This window comes from Ochotona princeps, chromosome 16 (genome assembly GCF_030435755.1).
Source record: "Ochotona princeps isolate mOchPri1 chromosome 16, mOchPri1.hap1, whole genome shotgun sequence".
In the NCBI taxonomy this organism is placed as follows: domain Eukaryota; kingdom Metazoa; phylum Chordata; class Mammalia; order Lagomorpha; family Ochotonidae; genus Ochotona; species Ochotona princeps.
This window is the reverse complement of record NC_080847.1, coordinates 45,790,526-45,817,530: the sequence shown is the minus strand read 5'-3', so window position 1 is coordinate 45,817,530 and position 27,005 is coordinate 45,790,526. Positions and strand designations below refer to the sequence as shown.

General features: G+C 48.0%; 1 protein-coding gene across 1 annotated transcript; it reads left to right on the top strand.

The window, feature by feature from the left end:
- Positions 1–1,179: 1,179 nt before the first annotated feature.
- Positions 1,180–26,916, top strand: SLC7A9 (solute carrier family 7 member 9). The gene is made up of 12 exons (XM_058674500.1): positions 1,180–1,546; positions 4,070–4,217; positions 4,450–4,692; positions 5,070–5,195; positions 5,424–5,523; positions 6,388–6,432; positions 6,775–6,898; positions 7,522–7,625; positions 13,985–14,081; positions 14,524–14,673; positions 21,673–21,847; positions 26,747–26,916. The coding sequence occupies exons 1-12, from the start codon at positions 1,460–1,462 to the stop codon at positions 26,803–26,805; spliced, it is 1,458 nt and encodes a 485-aa protein (XP_058530483.1). The 5' UTR covers positions 1,180–1,459; the 3' UTR covers positions 26,806–26,916.
- Positions 26,917–27,005: the final 89 nt, after the last annotated feature.

Sequence of the window (27,005 nt, the reverse complement as noted above, 5' to 3'; positions counted from 1 at the left end):
GAATCTCAGAGAAGAAACTAGAGGAGGAAATGAGAAAATGAAAGTGTCCAATAATCATGTGATATCATCAAGCAATCTTAAATGTCTTGGTAGTTTCTAAGGGCGTGGAGAGACTTCATTAGAAGATTGCTATTCAGTGAAATAACTAAAAATTATCCTAACATGGAGAAAGGGGTAGCCAAGTACATGAAGCACAGAGAACACTTGAATAAGCATAACCCAGAAAAGACTTTCACCACAGCACCTTTAGTCAAAGTGGTAGCGTCCAATTATGATAATAAAAGATGAATCCAAAGTTTATCTCCTCAGATTCCAAACCAAAATCAAAGCAGAGTTTCCACCCTTTGGAGAGTTTTCCTTGCAGGATCCAGCTGATAAGGGAGGAAAATAGGTTTCAAGAGAAAAGGGTTGAAAAGCAAATAAAACAAATAATCTGGAAAGGTAGATTAGGCTACCCTTCCACTGTCAGGTAAATTACTTTCTAAGGGAGAAGAAGGCTTAATAATTACCTTGGCTGACCTCTGGACCTTCTGGCTTCCTTCAGTCCTAAACACAGACCATGGCCATTCCTCAGCTTCCACAGTGCAGACGCTGGCTATCAGCAAGACTCGCAGTTCCTCGGGCACTGCAAGCTCAAGGAGAAAGGTAAGACACATGGGGCGATAGGAAGGCTTGTTGCTGTCAGACAGAGAATCCACTCACATGACCGTCTTCTAGTTAGACTTGGAAGTGATTTTTTTTTCTCAGCAATGTTCTTCATCCACTGTGTGTGTTTCATGAGGGGGACCTTAATCTTTTTTTTAATATAGGATTTTTATTGCATTTGTGTTAAGAAGGATTTGTAAGGAAAAAATTCCTTCCTTGGAATGCCTTCTGCTAAGCCCAGTCCAGTAAGCTGCTAGACAGTTGCACTTTAGAACACAATGAAGTTGGCACCTGAAGGTGCCCGTCCTAGCTGAGGACTGAGAGCCAAGGCAAGCGCAGCCCAGGGACAGCCAAGCCCCGGAGCTCTGAAAAGATCTGGAAGCTGGTTTTCTCCCTCAACCTCATCTGGGCCTGAACAGTCTGGGGCAGTTCCAAATCCTCATAGACAAAATAGAATTAGCAGATAAGCTTGTTAGGAAACTTACAGATCCTTAAACCCATCATGGTTTGTTTTCCATTGAATGCATTTTCAGAAGCCTCATGGGCATAGGTTACTGGAGGAGAAGGGAGCACCAAAATAAACTTATCTTTTCATGAAATGTTTCCATGACTTTTTTGAAAGCATCTTCATGTTAATGACATTTTCATTTCTGGGGCTGAGCAGATTGTCACCAGTGAAGACATTGGTGGTGTTTGAGCAGAGCCAAGCAGGAAACAGCACCATGGGGCTGCCATGTGTACACGGTCTTTGTTAGCTGGGTCAAGACCCTACCTGTGCCTCATTTACAGTCTCTGGAGCTAACGGGAGCACAAAATGGGGGAGACAGGCCCCAGAAAACGCCGAGAGGATGAGAAATCCATCCAGAGTGATGAACCCAAGACCACAAGTCTCCAAAAAGAGGTAAGGACATCTGGTTCCCAGCAGATCCTTCCCAGGCTGGGAGTAGAGGAGTGGAGGGGAGGTTATCTGATTGTGCAGCAGTGGGCTGAGTTCTGCAGTGGTCCCCAGAGGTGGGTGGTTTGCTCTGTCAAGTACATCTCTAAGTGAATAATGCTCCTTTATTCCTTCTTGTTGGAAACTCAGCATGACCTTTTGAACTTCGTACATGCAGATATTAAGTTAATGTGCATGCCGGCTAAGTCCCTGGAGGTCCTGTACTTGGTCACAGGGGGACTTGTGATGATTCATTCACTGCCATAGCCCCTGTGCCAAATGTCAGTCCTCTAAGGAAAGGGATATCAGCACCTTCAGCAGTGGCCCCTTCTATCTTTGTGAGGTCTGCTAGCACAGCAAGCCTGACACAGTACAGGACAGGGATGCACAGTCTAAGCTAGAGCCTGGTGAGAACCTGGGGCTGTTTTGGAGCCTGGAAAAAAGGGGTACTTTCAGGTTTGGATGGTGGCAGAAAGGCACCCAGGGCTCTACCCTGTGTCAGTCTCCATGTTTGACAACATCAGGGGCCAGACACGGAGGGACAGGAAGACTCCCAGCTCACAGGATGAGGGAAGGAGGGCCCAGGGCATGCATAAAACAAGCACAGAGCTCAGGGAAAGCTTCAAGGGTAGGATGAGCTGGGGATGTGGGCAGGGCACCAGGCAGTGTTGGAGACAGGGAGAGAGGACAGGGAGCAGCATGGCCCTGGGGCTTGAGCAGGGGATGGCGGGGCTGGTTGGCCTGGTGTCCTGGGACATGGGCAGCAGCCCCCTCCCTCCCCACCAGTCTCAGGCCTGTTTCCAGCAATGACCTCTGGGACCCCTGGAGGCCCACCAGCAGAGCACAGCTGAACAAACCCCCACCCTGTCCTAGGGCAGCTCTAGGGTGAATGCAGGCCTAGGCAACGCAGACTCAGCACTACCTCAGCAGGAGGGAGGTTTCTGAGAAGACATCTGGGAGCCAAACCTTGGCCTCTGAGGAAGGCTGAGGATGGGAAGTGGATAATGCTTCCTGGGACTCTGCTTGGGTGTTCCAGGAGTCCTGTGTGGCCAGGAGACCTACTGAGATCTTCCCTGGTTGGCCTGGGGCTGAGGACATTGGGCCTGGTGCTGAGAGCAGGACTTGGGTCAGGCACAACTTACATACCGCAAAATGCACACAGCTATAGTGCTCAGGTCAGTGAGCTTTGACAAACTATAGCATCCCAGCATGTTCCCTTTCCCTCACTCAAGGCAGACACCCCGCCCTGAAATTCTATTAATGCAGCTTTGCTGTTAAACCTCATAGGAATACAATCCTATGTTGTGGATCTGAGCTGGGTTTTGCTCCAGAAAATGACAACTGAGATAATTCTTGATTCTCCAGAGTTTCTGTCCTTAAGAGGCCTGATTTGCCTGCCCCTATGTGGCTCCTCTGGCCAGGATTCCAGGATCTGATTTAATCTTTCCTTTCCTCGAGAACTTTCCTCTGCCCAGGAGAGGTGCGTCTGGAGAGCTTTTCTTAGTGCTGACACGTCTGCTAAGCCCCTGCATAGGCCCTGTGTTTCAGTTAGGGTTGTGCTACCACAACTAGGTCTGTCCTGGCTGGCTATATAACTGCTGCTTCTAACAAAGTTTTGTGTTTAGTTTCCACTTCTGTAGGATGGAGTGATATTGAGTACTCAGTGTATGGGGATAGGGCTGACATGTGGTAGAGTGGCTTAAGTTGCCACTGCAATGCCTGCATCCTATTTGAGCACCTGTTTGAGTTACGGGTGTTCTACTTCAATTCAGATCCTGCTAATGCACCTGAAAAAGCACTTGAGGATGGCACAAGTGCTTGGGCCCCTGCCATCCATGTGGGAGACCCAGATTGAATTCTAGGATGCTGTTTTCAGCCTGGCCCAGCTCTGTTCATTACTGCCATTTGAGGAGTAAACCAGCAGATGGTACATTTCTGTCTCTCTGCCTTTCAAATAAATCATGTTTTTAAAATGTGCAGGGCTGTCATGGGGATTAATTGGTTTAATACTATTCTTCAAAGTAAGCTTTCTTCCCCATACTTTCTTTTTAAATTTAATTTGGAAGAGTTACTCAGAGAAGGAGAGACACACATAGAAATATTCCGTGTGCTACAGGATGGCCACTCCCCAGATGGGAACCAAAGCCAGGGCTAGCCAGGCTGAAGCCAGGAGTCAGGGTGGCAGGGACCCAAGCAGTGGGCCATCCTCCGCTGATTTTCCCAGGAACATCAGCAGTAAGCTGGATTGGAAGTACAGCAGTAGCAGAGACTTGAGCCAGTGTCCTTCTTCTAGCTCGTGTCACAGGTGGTAGCTTTACCCACTAAGCCATATTGCTGGCCCTACTTAATATTTTTCATCTCCAGGAACAGTTCTTGTTATCACTGTAGCAGCACAGACTACAGGTGTTAGGCACTGGACATGAGATCAGTTGGGTTGAACATAGGTCCCAGTGCCAGCATGGACCAACCTCTCCCCTCGTTACATTCTAGGTGGGCCTGTTCAGCGGCACCTGCATCATTGTGGGCACCATCATTGGCTCTGGGATCTTCATCTCCCCTAAGTCTGTGCTCAGAAACACGGAAGCGGTGGGACCATGTCTCATTCTCTGGGCAGTCTGTGGGGTCCTTGCAACACTGGGTAATGGATGCTGTTCCCTGTGCCCCCACCTGGGTTTCCTTTCTGTGGGCCTGTGTAGGCAGGGGTCAGTCAGGCTCAAAGACCCTGAACCCAACCATGTGGTTGTCAGGAGGGAGGGGACCATGGTGGACCAGCACGAGCATGGCCCCATACCTTGGGGGAGGATGGCTACATGTGCCAAGGCAAACATTTCTCACAAGGGGGCTGGAGACCTTTCCTCTGTGTGTTCCAGGGGCTCTGTGTTTTGCGGAGCTTGGCACCATGATCACCAAGTCAGGGGGTGAGTATCCCTACCTGATGGAGGCCTTTGGCCCCATCCCTGCCTACCTCTTCTCCTGGACCAGCCTGGTGGTCATGAAGCCTTCGTCCTTTGCCATCATCTGCCTCAGCTTCTCCGAGTATGTGGCTGCACCCTTCTACTCAGGCTGCGAGCCTCCCCAGGTTGTGGTGAAATTCCTGGCTGCTGCAGCCATCTGTGAGTACACATGCCTGGCATCTGGGCAGGCCTGGCACACGGAGACTCTGATCTTGGGTCTTCCAATGAACAGAGGTTCAGTGTGGGGCTGGAGTCTGGGTGGGGCTGTGGTATGGGCAGAAAATGGGTAGGATTGGCTCCTGGCAGTAGCCAGTGCTCTATGCTGAGTAGCCGCAGGCATCTCAAAGGCTGCAGGCTGGGGCGTTTGCAGGTAACATTGTCTTTCCAGGCAGCCAGGCTTGGTGGCCAGGGCCATCAGTTGCATGCCTTAAAAAAATCCCTCTGTCAATATGCATAATGGGAAGGGGAGGGGAGAGCATAAAGAAGGCTCCCAGCAGGGCAAGTGCAGAGCACGGACCTCCTTTGACTTTCTCCAGTGGTCATCACAACAGTGAATTCGCTGAGTGTGCGGCTGGGCAGTTATGTGCAGAACTTCTTCACGGCAGCCAAGCTGGTGATCGTGGCCATCATCATCATCAGTGGGATTGTTCTACTGGCCCAAGGTGACAAGCATTGGAATGGGTGGGTAGGTCCCACCACACAGGCACATATCCCCTGTGTGTCTGGAAGGCAACCTGACAGGAGAGCAGCAGAATCTTTGCGTTCTGGCTTGCCCGAGCTTATTTAGTAACCAGAGATTATGAAAAGTTCCCTGCTTTTATACAGAGATGAGTGCAAAGTTGAGTTAGGCTCAGCTGACACCTGACCTGTGTACTCTGGCTCGATTACAGGAAACACAAGGAATTTTGAGCAGTCTTTCGAGGGTGCACAAATCTCTGTGGGAGCCATCAGTCTGGCATTATACAATGGACTCTGGGCCTATGATGGTTGGTAAGTTTAGCACTCCTCAGATGGCACAAGTCAGGCAGGGGTTCCTTTAGACCAAGTTTACTTCTCATGGCAAAAGTGGACATCTGCCTTCTGTGCTTCAGCTGGCCTCAGATTCACTTTCAGGCTTCCCTGTGTCACTCACCCACTCTTTAGTTTTCTGTTGACATGGAACTCCAGAGACACTGAGACATCTGCACTCCCCCAGTCCTGGTTGTGGTGTCCTGTGGACAGGCAGCCTGGGGCCCTGACACAATCCTTCCCAGGAAAATTCAGGCAGAGGCAGCCACAGCTGCCCACTCACTTGCCAAGGCCAAGAACATCCAAGAACAGTTGTATTTCATCCTGGAGATTCTTGATGAGATTGTGTTAATGTGCCTTAAGAAGCCATCATGGCTGCTCACCAGGCTTGTATTTCCTTCTGAGAAGCATTTGGAGACAAAGAACCTTCCATTTGTTCAAAGCACCTGGAAACTGCCATTGGTGTGGATCATGGTAGAGTCCTGAGCCCCACTATCCCTGGGGCCTTCCAGAACTTTCCCTGGAATTCCTTCAGGAGAATTTTCCACAGGGGAAAGCATCTTGAATGAGGCCGACCTCTAGTGTGTGTCATTCTTGTATAAAGTACATTGTTTTTTCGCTGCTGTGAGGAAATGCCTGCAGCTGGGTAAATATGAAGAGAAGAGCTTTATGTAGTTCTGGAGGTTCAAGGACAGAGGACTTGGCCCCTGTGAGGACCTCATGGTGATGGCACTGCTGTGGTGGATGCTACATCTTGAGGCAGGAAGAGGGCGGTGGGGATGAATCCTCCATCATGCAAGCGCCTTAGAAAAGAAAAAGTCATTCATGTTTCTTTGCTTTCTGCAGGAATCAGCTCAATTATATCACAGAAGAACTCAGAAACCCCTTCAGGTAGGAGAGCTGCGTTGGGCAGAAGAGGAGATGAGGGAGGAGGCAGCCACTTCTCCCTCAGTCTCTCGTGGGAAGGAGAGCCACTTGTCACCTCCCTCAGTCTCCTGCGCCTTCTGAGGTGGCGGCCCTGGGCCCAGGGCAGTGGCTGCTAAGGGAGTGGGGGAGGGGGCTGGAGGAGCCCAGACCTTGATTTCTGAGTGGTTTGTCTTCCACAACTGGTGAGTCCCTGAGGGAGGAGAATTCTTCCGGAGAAATGTCCCAGGCTCTGGGCCCTGGTGAGGGACAGCCCAGGAGGGATGACGTGATGGCAAGCTGACAACCACGTGTCCCACCGGCCCCCAGAAACCTGCCGCTGGCCATCATCATCGGGATCACACTGGTGACCGTGAGTTACATCCTCATCAACATCGCCTACTTCACGGTCATGACGCCCACGGAGCTGCTGCAGTCGCAGGCTGTGGCTGTGGTGAGTGGGGAGCCTGGGCGGCCGGAAGGGGCGCTGCGTGGGCGCAGGCGCGATGGGACTGTGCTGGGTGCTGGGCGGAAGTGCGTCATGGCCTTGGGGTGGGGGCGCGGGAGCTGAAGCCTGAGGGCGTGTGGCGTCCCTGGCGTGGTGTGTGAGGAGTGACGGGCGTGAGGATGGATGTGGGGGCATATGGCATCCCTGGCGTGGTGTGTGAGGGGTGAGGGGCGTGAGGGTGGAGGTGGGGTGCGTGTGGATGGCGGGTCAGGGCTGGTACACTGCTGGGGTCAGGGAGTGCAGAGCAGCTGGGCACTGGGGCTGAGGCCTTGTGCAGTGAAGGAAGCGGGAGGCCGGGGTGGGGAGGTGGCCAGGAGCTCGGCTGAGAGTGAGAGTTTGTGGTGGCCTTCGCAGGAATGTCGGGATTCGGCAGTGGGGCCTTGCAGGACGTGTGTGTGTGTGTGTGTGTGTGTGTGTATACTTGTGTGTTTATGTGAGATGCGACACACGTGTTTTTGAGATGTGACACGTGTATCTCTTTGGCCCTCAGGACGTGTGTGTGTGAGAGAGAGAGAGACGGAGAGAGAGAGACAGAGTTGTGCCCTCAGTGTCCATTGCTTCCTTCCCAGACCTTCGGGGACCGTGTTCTCTACCCAGCCTCGTGGATCGTCCCGGTGTTTGTGGCATTTTCAACCATCGGTGCTGCTAATGGGGCCTGCTTCACGGCGGGCAGGTAGGGAACTCTTGGCCTAACACCACAGGGTTGTCGGGGGGCAGCTGAGCACATCACACACACCGGAGGACACAAGCTGCTGCACCCCGGGCACCTCTCCTCATGCCCCTGGCAAAGGTGAGGCCGGACCCACGGGCCGGCATGGCTGGGTGTGTGCCCGGCTGGAGCTGTACCTGTGGCCTGAGGGTGCACGGCTGCCGTCTGTGGAGCTGGTAGGAGGGAGTGCTGGGATGCTGCCAGCCTTGCCATAGCAGCAGGGCAGTGATGTAGGACTGGTGCACTTCACACGATGAACTTCTTATATTATATTTTTCACTTGATGGGATCCCCGGAGCGTAAAAATAAAGTCACAACACACCAGTAATCTAGGAAGGCAAAATAATAAATGTTTGAGGCTTTCAGCTGTACTCCTCCAACCTGGCTTTGCCACACTCAGCTTGAAGCAGTTGTACTAATGGTCAGCATGACCAGATTGACAGGTGTAACTACTAAGCCTCTCACTTGAACTTGGCAGAATTATCAGAGGCATCCTGGGCCACAGGCTGATGCCATGTAATGAACTAGATCCTCCAGTCACGCCAGCGTGGCTTTGTTCCTGCAAAGCCAACTGCAGTGACTGCTCATGAAGGTGTCTGCCCTGCAGCCAGGGTTCCACCTGGACACCGCTTTGTGTGATCCTTAACAAAGTTATCCGCTGAACAGGATAACACACCCACCGAGAATCATTCTACAGCCAAAGCAGGTGTATTTAGTGTTCTTTTTCAAAAGCCTTGTCCATATTGTTGGCCTGTCAACAGGAATTGCATTTTTTAATTGATGAGTAATAATTGCATGGGTTTCTGGGGTGCAATGAGGTGTTTCCATGCTGAACAGAACTAGTCTGTCGGGCTCGGCAGGGTGGCCTGGTGGCTAAGGTCCTCGCCTTGATCCCGTATGGCCGCTGGTTCTAATCCCGGCAGCTCCACTTCCTCTCTATCTCTCCTCCTCTCAGTATATCTGACTTTGTAATAAAAAAATAAAATAAATTTAAAAAAAAAAAAAAAAAAAAGAACTAGTCTGTCAACACATACTTACTGTTTCTTTGTGATAGCATTTAACATTTAAACATTTAACATTTAAAGTTCACTCTTTTGATTCTGAAATTTGACATACATGATAGGTTTTTAAGAAGTGTCGGAAAAACACGCTGTGATAAACAAAACCACACATGGATTTCAATTCTTTATGAACCAAGACAAACTGTTTCTTGAGTTTTCAAAGGCCAGGAGCCAGGAACTTCATCTAGGTCTTCCGAGTGGGTACAGGAGCTCAAGCACCCGAGCCATCCATCTTCCCATGCTTTTCCCGGTGCATTAGCAGGAAGTTCATTTACAGTAGAGCAGCCAGTGCTAAATATAAAAATGAAAATAGACACGATACAGCTGAATAGCTCCCTATAAACATTTTAAGGTTTATAGCAGCTGGTTGTGTGTATATAAAATTGAGATGTCAAGGAAGTAGTTACAGGATGTGGTTAAGAACTTGCATTTTCTAACATCTTGGTCACTCAATACCATGTTAATTAACTTCATGATGTTGTAAATTTCCATGTTTCTTCCTGTTGAAGTTGTGTAGTGGCTTTTCATTGGAGAGGATGATATTCTGCCAGCTCTACTTTCAGAGCAAGGATGGTCTCCCAATGAAACTGTTGAATTTATCTGGACAATAAGATGCTGGACTCTGCATGGTCCATGCCCGCAGTGAAGGAATCATGACTAGTTATGAACTGTACTACTGTAACAATATGGAGGAATTCAATATGGGGGAAGGGCTTGGAGATGGGTTGGGGGAATCCCAGAGCCTATGAAACTGTGTCATAAAATGAAATTAAAAAAAAAAAAGTAGAGCAGCCAGGACTTGAAGTGGAACCCAAATGGGATGCTGGGACTGCAGGTGGTGGCTTTACCCTCTACATTACAGCACTGGCCCCCTCAAAATGTATGTTTTAAGTCCTATTCCCACAGTCGTTTTAATGTGTCTTCATGTGTGACATATTATAACTAACCATAGTCAGGGCTGCGCCACAATGTGGGAATGCTGGGTCTGCCATTCCATGGCTGTGGACTACCATTTACTTGAGACATCTTTAGTCAGATGTATTCTACATACCTATTTTTTTGTGCTATTGTAAATGACAATGGCTCATTTTAAGTATATAAAAATACACCTTTAATAGCCCTGCTGAGGTATAAATACCACCCTTAGTAATTATACAGCTGTTGATTTAGTAAATTTATTAAGCTATGTAAACATGATCACAATTAATTCCAGAGCATTTCCATCAGCCCCAAAGCTCCCTCAAGCCCCGTCAGGTAATCCCTGTAGTGTTGGGCATCCACTGATCTCTACATTCCATCTCAATGGAGTGATCTGTTTGCAGCAGATTTTAAAACTTACTAAAAAGCACACACGGTGAGAGAGAAAGAGAGAGAGACAGAGACAGACACAGAGACAGAAAGCATTGTAATGGTCAGGACTGTGCCAGGTGGAATTCAGTAGCTTGGGACTCCATCCCGATTTCTCACATGGCTGGCAGGTGCTCAGGTACCTGGGCCATTATCTGCTGGATTCACAGTCACGTTAGATAGTTCAAAAGTGGAACATCAAGGACTTGAACCAGCGCTCTGATATGGGACACTGGCATGAGAGCAGCCCAGCTCACTGTGCCACAATGCTAATCCTACTTTTTTATATATTTTTTGTCATCCTTTTGTGATCACATCTGAGAACATTTGCCCAATCCGAGGTTTGTGACGTCTCCCTCCTGCACTCCCTCAGCAATTATAGGTTTAGTGCTCCCATTTACAAATGTGAGCTATTACAACTTAAATGCGGAGTTTCATACTTATAAAGCAGCATGGGATGGGCCAAGGGCCTGTATTATACAGATTTATGTTGTGTATAAATTTTTTAGTTTTATTTGAAATGTCAGGGGCAGGTATCTTCTACCTGTTTGTTCACTCTCCAAATGCTCCCAACATCCAGGGTTGGTGGGGCAAAGCTAGAAGCTAGAAATTCCATCCAGGTCTCCCACATGGATGGCAGAGACCAAAGGACTTAGGCTATCATTTGCTATTTTCTCAGGTGCCTTAGCAGGAATCTGAATCGGAAGTGGCATAGTTGGTACCAGCCCTCCCAACATGGGATGCCAGTGTTACAAGTGGTGGTTTAATCTGATGCCCCACAACACTAGTCCCTATTGCAAACCATTTGTAGGGAGTCAAATCTGTAAAATTGCCTTAATGGAGCCTGGATTTCCTATCTCAAATACATAAACCTTCTTCCATTCACTCAATAATATACTTAGCTGATTCATTCTAGCATTTTACTGTCACTCTCCCATCAATGTGAGATGTAATTTGATGTGAAACACAAATTTTACTTTCCTTTATCTAAGCCTTTACCTGTTGTCACAATCCTATTTATTGAACTGCCCATTAATGCCCTCTCTGGTTTGAAATGCCATTTTCATTCCCCCATATACCTGGTACACTTTGTTTCATTGATGTCTTGTGCAGTTACCACATTTCTTTAAAAGTTTTAAAAGCTTTGGTAATATAGTATCTGGAATTCATGCCCCTGTGTCAAGACTGCTCTTGGTCTGCTTTGCTTTCCAGATGTGTTTATCATATTCAATTCCAAAAATCTTACTAATGTTAAAATAACTTATTTGGAAGGCAGACAGATAGGAACAACAATCTTCCATCCCCTGGTTTTCTCCCCAAATCCTGCCCTAGCCAAGGCTTGGGCACACTATGGCTGGGAACCAGGAACTCAATCCAGGTTCCCTGTGTGGTGGCGGGAACCCCTGTACTTGAGCCTTAATTTATTTCCTCTGAGGATGCACAGCAAGATGAAGCTAGACTCAGAGCAGAGCCAGGACTCCAGCCCAGGCACTCCGTGTGGGATGTGTGCATCCCAAGCAGCATCTTAACCACTGTGTCAGACACTCATGCCTGATTCCATGAAAACAAAACAAAACAAAACAGGGAGAGGGTGGAAGGTGAGGTGGAGAGAGGGAGGGAGGCAGAGTGTGTGTGTGTGTGTGTGTGTGTGTGTGAGAGAGAGAGAGAGAGAGAGAGAGAGAGAGAGAGAGAGAGCGAGCGAGCATGAATAAGAACTCTTCAGTCCGCTGAATCTCTCATCAATCGGCATAACAGCCAAGAGTGATCCAGGATGAACCAGGAGCCAGGAACTTCATCTAGGCCTTCTGTATGAGTGATAGGGGCCCAGATGTTTGGTCTATCTTCATTATTTTCCCAGGCACGTTAGCAGGAAGCTGGACTGGAAATAGAGTAATTGGGACTAAGATTGCACTTATATGGGCTGCTGGCATTGCAAGTGGTAATTAACTCAGTACTACCCCCCACTGCCACTGGATTATGGAAAAATGACAAAATTTACAGTTTTACAGTATCATGTTTGGCTACTTGGGAATGAACCAGCAGGTGGCAGCTCTGTCACTCTACCTTTCAAATATATCATCCAACAAAATTTTTAAAACACCTTATGTTGTGGATGTGTGAAAATTTTGTTGTCTATGGCTTTGGAAATAACGTGTCTTCTATAGTTTGCTTATTTTTTTAAGTCAAGTTTTTAAGATTTATTTATTTATTTGAAAGAGTTACAGAGAGAGAGGGAGGGAGGGAGGGAGGGAGGGAGGGAGGGAGGAAGGAACAGGGGCAGATCTTTTATCTTCTGGTTCACTCCCCAAATGGTCACAACAACTAGCTGGACTGATCCAAAGCCAGGAGTCAAGAGCTTTTTCTGGGTCTCTCAGGTGGACTCAAGGGCTCAAGCATTTAGGCCATCCTCTGCTGCTTTCCTAGGTGCATTAGCAGGTGCTGGATGGGAACTGGAGTGGCCGGGACACAGTCTAGTGCTGGATGGGATGCTGCCATTGCTGGTGGTGGTTTACCTACTACACAACAGTGCGAGCCCCCGTTATTAAGCTTTCTTATTTATACTGTTCAAATCCTCCACTGCAATAGCAGTTTTGCATTTTTGTCGTCACTTCTTGGCCTTTGGGCTAAGATCAAGCGCATTTTTGTCATCTCTTTCAAAGGCTCTTTTTTTTTTTTTTAAGATTTATTTATTTATTTATTTATTGGAAGGGCAGACATACAGAGAGACAGAGAGAGACAGAGAGGAAGATCTTCCATCCACTGATTTCATTCTCCAAGTGGCTGCAACAGCTGGATCAGCACTGATATGAAGCCAGGAACCTGGAGCCTCTTCCGGTCTCCCATGCAGGTGCAGGCCACAAGCAGGGGGCTGGATGGGAAACAGGACACTGGGATTAGAACTGGTGCCCATATGGGATCCTGGTGCATTCAAGGCAACAACTTTAGCTGCTAGGCTATTGCACTGGGCCCTGCACTTCATCTTTTAAATTCAGTAGCCTGTAAGATCTTCTTTCTTCATGATGCTTACCGCAGGGTATGTCTATAGAACTGGGCTCAGGTTGAAGGCTATTTCCCAATGTGATAAAAGCTCTGCGTTTCCAGTTTGCCTTTCTTCAGTGTATTACAGCCTAATTTCTCATCTACATTTCTCATCTCTCTGGGCTTTGGATCCAGGTTCCAACTTATTTTCCTTGTTTTCTAATTAAAATTTTAATTATACTGAATTTTTAAAGAAATTCTGTTTAGGTCTTCTTTTTTTCTTATTTCCCACGATGCTCATCATCTACTGAAAGGCAGGGTGGGCTAGCAAAGACAGACATCGACATCCTATCACATAGTTCACTCCCCAAATGCCAGTACCAGCTGAGGCTGGCCCACGGCGGGAGGGCCTGTTCCCTGGAGTCCCTGCTGCTGGCCCTGCCGTGTAGCAGTGGGCACATCAGAGGGCATTCTGACATGGGCTAGGGGTACCACAGCAGCACTACACACCATACCTTTTCCCTTAAGGTTTTAAGCAGTCTTCCAGATTGCTGGATAATGAACAATTCTCGAGGGAACCAAGAGCAGATGCTCTGTAGACTTCTGAGAAACACGATCAGTTCTGTCGGCCTGGGTTTGACAAATAAGGCTAGTTCTGTTTCTGCTTCTGCCAGGCACTGAGATCCCAGGGCCTTTTCCTCCCAGCACGTTTGTTTCTGCTACAGTAGAAGTTTCAAGCATCTCCAGGGTCTCCCAACTGCCCTTCTTCCTGCTTTGGTGACCTTGTTGTCAAGTTGCAGTCCTCTTCCCAGCCGGCCTGCGGAGGATGGTCAGGGTGCCTTGCAGTCCGCCTCTCTGTGGCCTTGGAGTAGGACTTTGGACTCACTCTGAAGGACAGTTGGAGCAGCCTCTCATTGTTGGATGCTTGTTTTTCAGACTCGCTTACGTGGCTGCCCGGGAAGGCCACATGCTCAAAGTGCTCTCTTACATCAGTGTCAGGCGCCTGACTCCAGCCCCTTCCATCATCTTTTATGTAAGTATGGATTCTCCATGACAACACCACCTTAAGGGTAGAAGACCCCTTAGGTTTGGATGGTTACATAGATGTGCATTGCTAAGCCCAAGTTCCGGTATTTCTTGATTTGGAAATCCCAAGGCAGTTCACTGTGCTTGACTTCCTCCATGTCTGTGAAAGCAGCAGTCCTTTGGCACATGTTCCTTTGTTGTGTGTTAATGTCACAAACTCCACAAGGGACCACTGGCCCCCAGGAGGAGAAGATGCATTTTAGTAGGTAAGACAATGACAGCAGCCTTTTTCTCAAGCTTCAGAGAACAGACCCTACAGCCAAGTCAAGTTTAACCCCTGCTGTGTTGGGTTACAGGATGTTCTCAGGCTAGTGGTCAGTCTTCTGTGAAGTGGTAAGGGCCATGGTTTTATGCACTAATAACCTAAAATTCATTTTTCTTTCTGCCAGGGAATCATGGCGACCATTTATATCATCCCTGGAAGCATTAACTCACTAGTCAATTATTTCAGTTTTGCTGCATGGTTGTTTTATGGCATGACAGTTCTAGGACTCATTGTGATGCGGTTTACAAAGAAAGAACTGGAAAGGCCAATCAAGGTAAGCAGAGTGCCCAAGGTCATGAGCAGCTGTTTCCCCATGATGACTTAGAGGGGATGATGTGCAGGCCCAGGGAGTGTCTACTGCTTCCAGCATGCTTCTTCTCGGGATTACCACGTGTGAGGGCCTGCCTAACCCTGCCCAGAACCAGGCCTGTGCGAGCAGCCCCTCAGCCTATGTCTGCTGTCTGGGGCTCCTCCTTCCCTCTTCCTGTGAGGCTGGTATGACTACACCAAAGAGTGGGCAGCAGAATTTGTGGTTTTCTGCTTAAATTGAGAGATCTTGTTTGCCTTTGAAGAACCCATGGCTGATCAGGGATTAAGTAACCAGGAAAAGGAGGACAGTCTTCATTTTGGGGCTTGGTATCAGCAGTCTGACTTGCGACCTCACTGGTGCTGCTTGTTGACCAGCACCCAGGCTGTGGGGTAGTCGGGGACAGAGAGTGGCCTGCCTGCACCTCCACTGAGCAGGCAGAGCCATTGGGCTAGCGAAGGGGAAATCCTAGAGCTCACCTCTGTCCAACCAAGCACAGCAGACTAGGGAAGGCCACAAGGTTCCCGCTCCTCAGGGCAGCCACAGCGGGCTTGGGCCTTGCTGCGGGTGGTTCCCAGCGGGGAGGTCTGAGCAGCACTGGGGTACAGGAAGGCAGGGCTGCCACAGCCCTAGGAATGCCTCACACAAACCAACTGTAAGGAAAGTGGCAGATGCTGGCATCCAAGTGGAGGCTTGGAGGCACATGTCCCTTGGGGTAGCCCCAGAGGCAGGCCAGTGCTGTGTTAGCAGCAGACAGGCCCTGTGGGAGATCAGGCATCAGAGAAGAAAGGATCTGAGAAAATGGGGGAAGGAGACAGACAACCATGCACCTGCTCTCTCGTGTATCAGAGAAATCTCTAATGAAGAACATGGACCACTATTCTTTTTTTTTATCTTTATTGGAAAGTCAGATTTATAGACAGGAGGAGAGACAGAGGAAGATCTTCCATTCAATGAATCACTCCCCATGAGGCCGCAACAGCTGGTGCTGCACTGATCTGAAGTCAGGAGCCTGGAACCTCCTCCAGGTCTCCCATGTGGGTGCAGGGTCCCAAGTCTTTCAGCTTTCCTCAACTGCTCTCCCAGGCCACAAGCAGGGCGCTGGATGGGAAGCAGGGCCACCAGGACAAAATTGCTGGCTATATGAGATCCCAGATTGTGCAAAGCAAGGACTTTAGCCATTAGGCTACCACACTGGGCTCAAGGACCAGAATTCTTAAAGCTGCAGTGAAGCAGTTGTTTTTGGGCCACAAAGGTGAAGTGGGGTGCAGCTGCCTGCCCCAGCTTAGTGAATTGAGCAAGGCTTGATAGAGATGAAGACAGAACAGACACAGAACATCCCAACACCCAGGGTGGAGATCCACTCCTGCCTTCCTCCCTGTCCCTGCCACCACTGATTGAGTCATACAGAGAAGGGAGACCACAGCGGCATCAGGCTGTTCACCACCATGCCTGCATGCCTCATGCAATGCATCTCACACATGCAAAGAAATGAAGACAGAGGTTGCATTTCCCGGCAGACCAGTTTCCTCTGGCATGAAGGACCTCAGGACAACTGGGATGACACAGGGGATTCCAGGGGCAGCTTGGGCTTCAGAGATCAGGATCATGCCCACAGCCAGCCACAGCCGTGTCTTTTGGAAGTGAATATGAAACAATCCAACAAGATGTTTTGCCCTCGAGCGAAATGCAGCAGACACTACAGCACAGAAAGGACAGGCCATTGAAGGAGGGAGTGGTGGCGGGCATAGTAGCCGTAGGGGTGGGAGGGAAGCAGGGGTGTGGGAGAAGGGGGCGGGAGACAAAGAGAATCTCTAGCAAATTTCCTTACTGCTTATTTTAGACAGTATCTAAAAGGAGAGGCCTAGGGGCAATATGTAAACATATATGGGAGAAAATATAAATGATACATATATAACATATATATATATATCAGTATCTGTTAGCTATCCTTGATTATAATAGTCATGATATGTCTCAGAGCATACATATCACCTTCACAGACCAACAGATTTTTTTTTAAAAGGGAAGGAGAGGGCAAAAAAAAAAAAAAAAAAAAAGTCCCAAGCAAACCAAGAAGCCCTGCATGCTGAGCTGTGTGACGATGTCCTTGAGAACATCTCCCCAGTTTTTCTTATGGAAATATGTGTTGGGGTCTTTTACTTAAAACAAGATTTATTGGATTGGCAATTACAGAGGGCGGGGGACAGAAATCTCCCATCTTCGGGTTCACTCCTCAAATGGCCACAATGGGGCGTGGTAGTGGGGTGATGCTGGGCCAGGCCAGGCCAAACCCAGAAGGCAAGAGCTTCCTCATGTGGGTGCAGGGATTCAACACGTGGGACATTTGTTGTTTTCCCATGCAGACCAGCAGGGAGCTGGAAAGGGAGCACCTTTACTGCAGGCATCTGTGAAGCTTGTAGTGTGTGTTGCACCATGTTATTTACTATTGTTGTTGTAAAGTTGAGAACTTGGGGGTGTTTTTTTTTTTGTTGTTTTTGATGCATTATGGTTTTCCCATGTAAAATATGGAAATACTGCCCTAGAGAGTGTATTCCCACTGTATGTCACTCTTTAAGGGCAGAAGACTAATAGTAAGTAGAAGTTGTATATTTACAGAAATACAGGCATATTTTAAGGAATGGAGAAATTACCAGTTCTATAAATAAACTGGCTTGTTAGATTTAAGAAGACTTAACTTAGCAGTTAAAGAGATCTTTTGCAAGCAGATCCATAAAGCTGTAGAAAACCAAACAAAAAAGGTAAAACAGGAGCAGGCAAATTAACTCAGAACACAAGGCGAGATCCTCGGACAAGCACTCAGGCCCGTAGCATCACCAAGACAAAGCCAGCTCACTCAGTAACACAAGGTCTCTCAGTGAAGAGGGAACGCCTACACCTGACTATCCAGCTCCACGCCTGTACTTCAAAGCAGACTCTGCAAAACATGGCAAGAAGCAGAGGATGCCCCACAACAGGTGATCAAACAGCTCCTCCTGCCAGCCTGGAGCCAGGCATTCCAGGAGGAAAGGAGGCCCAAGATCCGAAAAGCATTACAAGGTATGGATCAAACTCTGAACCCCACTAAAAGCACCTTTTCAAGACATCACTGTTAAATGACCATCTTTAACACCATAAAGAAAAAACTGATAACATTGTCTGTAATGCAACAACACAGAAAGTGAAGATGATAGACCTTTGGGTCCAAGAAAAAATAGGAACTGCCAGTACACACGTTCCTTAGTTAAGGAGACAGAGGCCCTAAAGACACAATCTCATGGCACTCTGAAGAATCTCATCACATTGAATACTTATGTTAATGAAAACAAAAAACAGTCACTCAGAAACAATACAGAAACCCAAGAGGAGGAAAAATAATGAATGTAAGAGTGAGAACACTTTAAGGTGTCTGGAAAGAGACAGACAGTGAGTAGTAAGTAATCAGTCTAGCTCTTGGAAGTTTTCCTTCAGTGATCTGGAATACGCTGTGAAAATCTGAGTTTTAGAATTTTCCAGTAAGTTAAGTGAAGGTAAAAAAGCTGGTGGAAAAAAGCAACTTAAAGACAAGTCTATTTTGGTACAAGAAGATTTTTGGAATCCACACCTGTGGTGGGGTCTTCAGAAAGTTTATGGAAAATAGATATTAAGAAAAAGCACTGAGTGCAAAGATTTTTTGCATCAAAAATTTTCCTTTGGATTTTCCTAGAAAAAAACATTTCATCTGCTTTTTCAAATGTATGTGTATGGGGCCCAGCCCGATAGCCTGGTGGCTAAATCCTCACCTTGCATGTGCCAGGATCCCATATGGGCATCAGTTCATGTCTCAGCTGATCCACCTCTGATCCAGCTCACTGCTTGTGGCCGTGGGAAAGCAGTGGAGGGTGGCCCAAAGCTTTGGGAGCCTGCACCCGTGTGGGAGAGGGGGAAGAAGCTCCTGGTTCAGATGAGAACAGCTCAGCTCTGGCCGTTGCAGCCACTTGGGGAGTGAACCAGCAGATGGAAATTCTTTATCTCTTGTCCCTTCTTCTCTCTCAATCTGCCTTTCCAATAAAAAAGAAAAAATCTTTAAAAAATTATTTCTATGGCGTTGTACAAGGGTTGTCTAAAGATTTACAAAATGACGTCCTGTGTTGTGGAGATTTCTCCACTTTCATTTAGAGTATGCTTGTGCCAACTCCTCACCTTTGGGATAATTTTATTGATTTTCAGCTTATTTTTAGAGTATAAATTGATACCAATCTTACCAAGATTGTGTATTCTCCCTTGGGAATAATGAATGATACAAACACATTGAATCTTTTTTTTTTTAAGATTTATTTATTTTATTACAAAGATATACAGAGAGGAGGAGAGACAGAGAGGAAGATCTTCCGTCCGATGATTCACTCCCCAAGTGAGCCACAACGGCCGGTGCGTACTGATCCGATGCCGGGAACCAGGAACCTCTTCCGGGTCTCCCACGCGGGTGCAGGGTCCCAAAGCTTTGGGCCTTCCTCGACTGCTTTCCCAGGCCACAAGCAGGGAGCTGAATGGGAAGTGGAGCTGCCGGGATTAGAACCGGCGCCCATATGGGATCCTGGGGCTTTCAAGGCGAGGACTTTAGCCGCTAGGCCACGCCGCCGGGCCCAAACACATTCAATCTTAAACAGAATCCAATTATCTTAAAAGAAGGTATTTTTCAATCTTATATAGCTTTTGCAAATGATGCTGAGGGTAAGAACATTTGTAGTTAACTGTTTAATTCATGGTGGGTAAAATGCATTACACAGATTTACCTATGGGGGGGAAATATCAGAAACAGTCCCACAAATAAACACTAAAGCAAATTACATGCACAAGAATAATAAGTAGGAGTTCACTCAGCATGCTCTCTCATGGACAAGTTACAGTGCTGATTCACAAATAAAATGTAAACTGCTTTGTAAACGTGTGAGTGGAGGAAACTTGCTCATGACTTATATTCTGGAAGTAACAATGGAAAAAATTAAAATTTGCCTTAAAAATCACGTTAAAAACAGATTAAGGAAACCTTTCCAGGTGATAATTCCCCCCCCACACAAATGCTAATATCCTTCACTGAAACAATTCCTAAATCCCAGCAAGCTCAACTTTACTTTAGCAAGAGAACACATACCCGACTTGCAATAGAAAACACTTCTTGCCTGTCAGATGGCAAAACATACTGACCATGGACTCCTCTGGGGAGTCAGTGGCGCCCTGCCCCTTTCCCATTATAGCTTAATATGAACAGTCTGGCCACTCTGTGGGGTGGTTTGGCAGAAGCTCACAAAATTGTACAAGCATTTATTCTTTGGCCCATCCCCCAAATCTCAGAGCCACATTTAGCAGAAATATGAAATCTATACAAGGTTATTCATCAAAGGATTAATTTTGATAGCCATAGGTTCAGCATAATCCAAATGTTAGCAGAAGACAGACTCAAACTGGTACATCAGCAGTAGAAAATGGTTGATTAATAACTTTGTCTTACTTAAATATCTCTGGAATGATACTACCAGAAAAAAGGAGGTACAAAACTGTCATTTGGTGTATTTTAAACTTTAGTGGAAGGTGAATATGTAAGTTCTCAAAAGGATGGAATGAGGCAAATCATGTGAAAAAATTCACATTTTAAATAAATGTTAAAAAGGGAAACAGTAAAACCTTAAGCTTAAAAACAAAGGAAGCTTTCTGTATAACAAGCAGGTGATACAGCCATGAAGAAAATAAGTATTAGGGTTACACATTGGTCTTGAGGCTAAAAAGAATCACAAAGTACCCTGAATGTCAAACCACTCCCAGCAATGTTAGTACTCAAGTAGTTCCTTAGGGATTTCTTGCAGAGCTATTATAGAACAAAAAAACTAATTCAGTTCAATGTATTAGGAAACAAGATTTTTTCAGATGACGAGACACCAGTATAAAAAACATGTAATCTTAGAACAAAAATTGATAATGCTGCTATGGATTCGAAAAAAAAAAAATTCCCTTCTTGATAAAATATTAATCCTTGCCCTTGCAAAAACAACAGCAGATACTTCACTCCCTGCATAACGGTCTTTAAATGCCATTTCCTACTAAAAGGAAGCAAAGTTCACTGGAGAGAGGGAGGAGTCCAGGGATGCCCCATCCTGTCATGCCAGGAAGCCTTGGGAGCAGAGCAGAGGGTCCTGGGAGCAGCAGTGACAGGACAGGCGACTTCAGGCAGAATGTGACAGGGAGCTGAAGGGCCAGTGAGTCTCATCTGGGCCAGCTTTGCAAGTCACAAGGCCCCACCTCATCATCCTGAAACTGAAGAAGCAAGCATTTACCTTGCCTTTCATGTACAAACTCACACAAAATCACCAAGTAGCTGAAATGTTTCATTACACAATTTCAGATCATGAAGTCTGGAAGGGTAACTCCTTTGCAACCCTTGGTGAAATAATAGGACAGTGGTGATTGGTAGGTGCTACAAACCATTTAAAACTTTACTTTTGGTTTAGGAGGATGAAGTTAATGGGGGCAATTTGTAATGGTGGGACTGGACTGCTTTCCTTCTCTGAAGCCCAAACCTTAGTCATTTCAAAGTGTGATAATCAGGTATCGTGTGCTTGTACTGACTGCTCTACTGTAAAGTATTCATGCCTCCAAATCTCACTACTGGTGTACAAGGAATAGGGAAGAGAGAGGCACCAGGAGGCACAATCACACAGAGCTAGAATTAGACACCATAGAAGACAAATCCTTCAGTTCCTTTACAGCAAAGGAGGCATGAGAATAACAGTAAAAAGATTTTACCATCAGAGGAAAGGTGGAGTAGATGAAGTAAGAGTGACAGAACGACATCAAAGTAACTGAAATTGGAGAGGGTTCCACGTGTTCACGACACTGCTTTAGCAGCCATGCTGCTTTCTTAGTGAAAAGCCCCAGAAGGAGGACGGGCGTGTGCAGCCATGGCCTGACCTCTTGTTGTTTGGCTTGCAGGTGCCCATTGTCATCCCCATCCTGGTGACTCTCATAGCCGTGTTTCTGGTCCTGGCCCCAATCATCACGGAACCTGCATGGGAGTATCTCTACTGTGTGTTGTTTATCCTGAGCGGCCTCATATTTTACTTCCTCTTTGTCTACCACAAGTTTGAATGGGCCCAGAAAATCTCAAGTAAGTATCACAGGGCAGTTGTGTTGTTGAAGCACGGGCAGGCAGAGCATCCCACACCCTCAGCTGCCCTTCCTGAGCCTACCTGGCCCCTCTGCATGGGCTCTCACAGAGCACACTGCCCCTTCAGGAAGGCCAGGCCTGGACCCCTGATCAAGTCTAGCAAGCAGGAAGGGAAGGCATTTTAAGGTCTTTGAGAGACAGCAACAGAGGGTCACTTCCAGATGCCCAGGATCGGCCTAGGTCTCCCACATGGGTGGCAGACCCACAGTTACACTCTGCCTGCTGCCTCCCGGGGTCTGTGTGAGCAGGAAGCTGGAGTCAGGAGCCAGAACCAGGGACTGAGCCCAGCCTGCACTGTGGGACAGTGGGCGTCTGATCTGCTAGGCTCAACACCCACTCCCCAGGTCCCTTAAAATACATGCAAATGCAAAACTTGCCATGTTGACCTCTGTCAAGTGCAGTTCAGTCATGTTACATGTTTTCAGCATCCCCGTCCATCTCCAGAGCCCCATGTTGTTCTTCCTGGCAAACACACGTAGCAGCGAGAGCTCAGTGCCATTCCAGATAGCACCCAGTGACAGAGGCTGGACTGGGAGAGAGTGACAGGTGCCTGGGCTGTGCATATCTCACTCTGCTCACACAGCAGTCCTCGTTTGCATCTTTTTTATATATTCTTCTTGTATGTTTATTGGTGGTTTATTTTGTTGATTGGGCTGCGAAGGACCGAGGGTTAAGGAAAAATGGGTATGATCATTATTTGCTAATTTTCTATTTCTTTTTCCTGTATCTGGTGGGGAAGGGGAAACAAGGGGACAAGTCATACTCGCTTCCCAACCACCCTAGTACCCTGGGATGGGGAACGGCTACCTGCTGTCAACCCAGGTCCCAATGTAGTGTGTGGGCTGAGGGTTCTGCCCAGGTGGTTTTGATAGTTCCGAAATGGTGTTAATCTCACCAATCCAAGGATGAGGAAATTCCTCCAGTGTACATTAGGTGACACAGTCGACCTTAGACTCCCAGTTTGTCCTGATTTTTGCTGTCATCATTTGGCTGGGGTAGTTGTACAGTTTGCTTTGATCTCCTTCCTCAGCAATGGCACCAGATGTCTTCTGCAGGCTACCATGGGCTGCCTTATCCTCCTTGTGCATTCAGGCCTCAGTTCCATTGCTCTGTCTTTTCCATTGAAGAGGATTAGTTTTCACAAGTGGACCCAGGTCAGACAACTCAAGCCCTGTCGGACCACCTGCCATTGGGGCTCACGGACCCGGCACCCAAGACACTCAGACTGGCATGGCTTGTCTCACCTTGGCATCAACCAGCATGTGCTTCAACCTGGTTCTTTCCAGCCTGCCACACCCCATGCCACCCCGATGGTGGGTGTTGCAGCCTAGCCTGGCCTAGCCCTAATGTAGACTGGCTGGTGTTGTGGCCCTACCTGGCCTGCCCTGCACCTCATCCTGGTTTTCAGATCTGCCAGCAGGTATTATGAACTGGCCCATCCTGGCCTTCCCCCAGACCTGACCTACATGTATGCCGGCAGGTACTGTAACCTGGCCTGGTTTGGGCTGCTGCTTGCCTTGGTTCTTGTGCTCACCTGCAGGGATAGCATCCTAACAAGCTCCTCTATCACATCGCATCTCAGTGGCAGATCTTGTGCACACCAGTGGTCCTCGGCCCAGGCTGACTTTGTCTACCTCTTGTCCTGGCAGGGACAGTGTTCTTGCCCAACCAGTAACGCCCTTTCAGGTTCTTGCTGTTGGGTGTTGCAGCCCAGCCACACCTGGTCCACACCCAGACACAGCTCTGCTGTGGTTTAGCAGGAACCGAGACCTAGCCTATTCCATCCTACATCCACCTTGGCTCTTGCGAGCAGCAGTGGGTGCTGGAGTCTAGTCCAGTCTGGTGCTTTCCAGACCCAGTCCACATCCATGCCAATGGAGACTACAGCCATGTCCAGTCCAGCACAATGCCCCCATTCTGGCTCTCAAGCGCACTGCTGGGAACCCCAACTTAGCTGGGGTGACCCTTTACCTCCCCAACCATGCCTGTCCCCACCATAGATCCTGCACATGCCAACAGAGATTGCAGTTTCACAGCAGTGAGCCCACTTACCCCCCAACATATTCTGCCCCCAGGCCTAATTCTCTCATGTATTGGTTAGTGTCATGGTCTAGCCTACCATTATGCACCCTCTGTGTAACTCCCTCTGGTAAGTACTATGATCTAGCCCTGCCAGTTAGGCCCCCAGCTGTAGCTTTAATGTGTGCCAGTGAGTGGTATTCAGTGTTGGTCACTGATAACTACCCGACCTCAGGTCTCCCATGTGTGCTTTAGTCTGACCCTTAAAGGTTCTCCTGTTCTCCCCTCCAAGCCACTCAGTCTCAGCCCCCTCAGTAACCTGCGAGTACAGTGGCCTTGTCTGTGGAGGTCCGTCAGTAGTCATTCCTCATCTGGACATGAACCCTCAGGTCCTTACTCGCCCTCACTTGTGCCATGTCCCAAACCCCCTGTAAGCCCACACCCACAAGTCCCCAGAGCATACTGCCAGGTGGCCCAAGGGCTTGGCTTGATTTGGTTGCCACCGCCACTGCAAGGCACAAGGGACAAGAGGAACCTGGGGCAGCCCCATAGATGCTATCCTGCATCTATTTTTTTAAATAAATTTTTAAAAGATTTATTCATTTTTATTGCAAAGTAGGATATACAGAGAGGAGGAGAGACAGAGCGGAAGATCCTCCATCTGATGATTCACTTCCCAAGTGAACGCAACGGCCGGCCGGTGCTAAACAAATCCGAAGCTAGGAGCCAGGAATTTCCTCCAGGTCTCCTACGCGGGTGCAGGGTCCCAAGACTTTGGGCCATCCTTGACTGCTTCCCCGGCCACAAGCAGGGAACTGGATGGGAAGTGGAGCCACCGGGACTAGAACTGGCACCCATATGGGATCCCAGTGCATTCAAGGCGAGGACTTTAGCCACTAGGCCACTGCGCCAGGCCCAATCCTGCATCTATTTTTAAGAGCCCTTTTTTGCATATTTTTTCATAATTGGAAAGCAGAGACCAAGATCTCCCAGCCACTGGTTCACAATCCTAATACCCATAGAGCTGGGACAGGCCAGGCCAGGCCAGAGCCAAGAGCCTAGGACTCAGCATGGGCCTCCCACAAGAGGGAAGTGACTCGTATTGTTGAGACATCACTTGCTCCCTCAGGGTGTGCATTAACAAAGCTGGGTGCAAAGTGTAGCAAAGGATGCAGGTGCCGCAAATGGCATCTTACCACTGTACCAGATGCTTGCCCACAATTGTTTAAAGGCTTTGGTAAGCCACATTTATTTTTTTTTTTTTAAGATTTATTTATTTTTATTGGAAAGTCAGATATACAGAGAGGCAGAGAGACAGTGAGAAAGATCTTCTGTCCACTGATTCACTCCCCAAGTGAGCCGCAATGGGCCGGTGCGCGCCAATCCGAAGCTGGGAACCAGGAACCTCCTCCGGGTCTCCCACGCGGGTGCAGTGTCCCAAAGCTTTGGGCCGTCCTCGACTGCTTTCCCAGGCCACAAGCAGGGAGCTAGATGGGAAGTGGAGCTGCCGGGATTAGAACTGGTGCCCATATGGATCCCGGCGTGTTCAAGGCGAGGACTTTAGCCACTAGGCCACGCCGCCGGGCCTGCCACATTTACTTCTAAAGAGCCATTGTTTCTTTTTTATTTTTTTTTTTGCAAAGTGCTCAAAGAGACTGAACTATATCTGTTTTCTTAAATGTCTGTTGCATATGCAGTTTCTGTCAAGCATAATAGAAATCAGCTGCAAGAAACATGCTCCTAAAAGCCTGTTCAGGCACCTGAGCATCCCCACCAGTGGGAGCTCCTGGACGATGGGAACTGGACCGTGCACAGTGGAATCCTGGAGGCAGCACGTGGCTGGCCTCTGACAGAGCTTGTGTCAGCAGGGAAGGACAGACACCCCCTGCAGGCACTCCTGTGCACGCTGTGTACAGGGTGGAGGTCAGGGAGGATGCCAGGGTAGGAAGAGTGACACCCACCAGAGGGTGCAGATGATCCGAGCCTCACACGTGGCCAGCCGGGCCTGAGACCACCCGAGGAGTTCCTTGAAGCCTGGCATGTTCCAGGTCCTTCCCACCTCCGTTTCTGGCCTGTGAGATCCTGTGCCATCACTTAGCTGGCAGGGGTGATTTCATGCTGGCCAACAAGGTCAACAAGCAAAACATGGTTATGTCAGTTCCACCAAGGGCTCTCGCCCTTCCTGAAACAGTCTCTCCACCTGATCTGAACCCTGCACTGAGAAGGGGCAAGGCTGTGGGCACTCCTGCCCAAGGGAAAGAAAAGGTATTGGTGTAACAAAGGCAGCCATTTTACTCATTTGTTCTAATATGAACTTGGATTTGATCATGACGGACACACTGACTAAGATGACTTTGCAGTTTAATGACAAAGCCTATCCTTCCAAGTTTACACTATTAAACTAGCTCCTCCCTACCAAAGGTGGTAGGAAGCTGGCTTAAGGTAACTAAAAAGAATGAGCGACCTTACTGTTTAAACAAAATTTAGCTTTGGTGACTGAGACTGTCGGAATGATTGACGTATCTGTATCATACTGAGCCTCATTTTTCCTAGACTGTAAATAGTTCAGTGGCGATAAAATACTCAATAGGCTTTAGATCCAAGAGCCGGTGTGGCTATTGTGAGGGCCTTGAATAAGTCTCAGGCCAGCCATCCTCAAGCACATGACAGGAAGCTGTGAAAAAAGGGGGCCTGTGTGCCATGCCCATGACCCCACCTGCAGCAGAAAGAGCTGCAGGGTCATAGGCGACACGTGACAAGGGAGTAACCAGCTTCCCAGACAACCAGTCTAACCAACTTGCCCTCTGCCTTCTGTTGCAGAGCCAGTCACCATGCACCTTCAGATGTTCTTGGAAGCTGTGCCGCCAGAGAAGGACTGAGTGACCAGTCTGTCCCTTGTAGCCAAGTCCAAACTGTGATGTGTTTATTTTTGTAATCAGTATTTGTGCTTATGTTTTCCTGATTTTTAAAAAAGAAATGTATTAAGATGGGGTTTTTGTTATCATTTACTTTTTTGCTGTCTTTTTTTTTTTTTCTAATTGGCTGGCTGGGGTGTGTGCTGACTAGCAGGTGGAGCCAT

Coding starts and splice junctions, on each gene's coding strand:
- SLC7A9 (XM_058674500.1), top strand. CDS start 1,460: ATGGGGGAGACAGGCCCCAGAAAACGCCGAGAGGATGAGAAATCCATC. Junction 6,433..6,774: donor GAACTCAGAAACCCCTTCAG/GTAGGAGAGCTG, acceptor ACCGGCCCCCAG/AAACCTGCCGCTGGCCATCA. Junction 7,626..13,984: donor GCCTGCTTCACGGCGGGCAG/GTAGGGAACTCT, acceptor CTTGTTTTTCAG/ACTCGCTTACGTGGCTGCCC.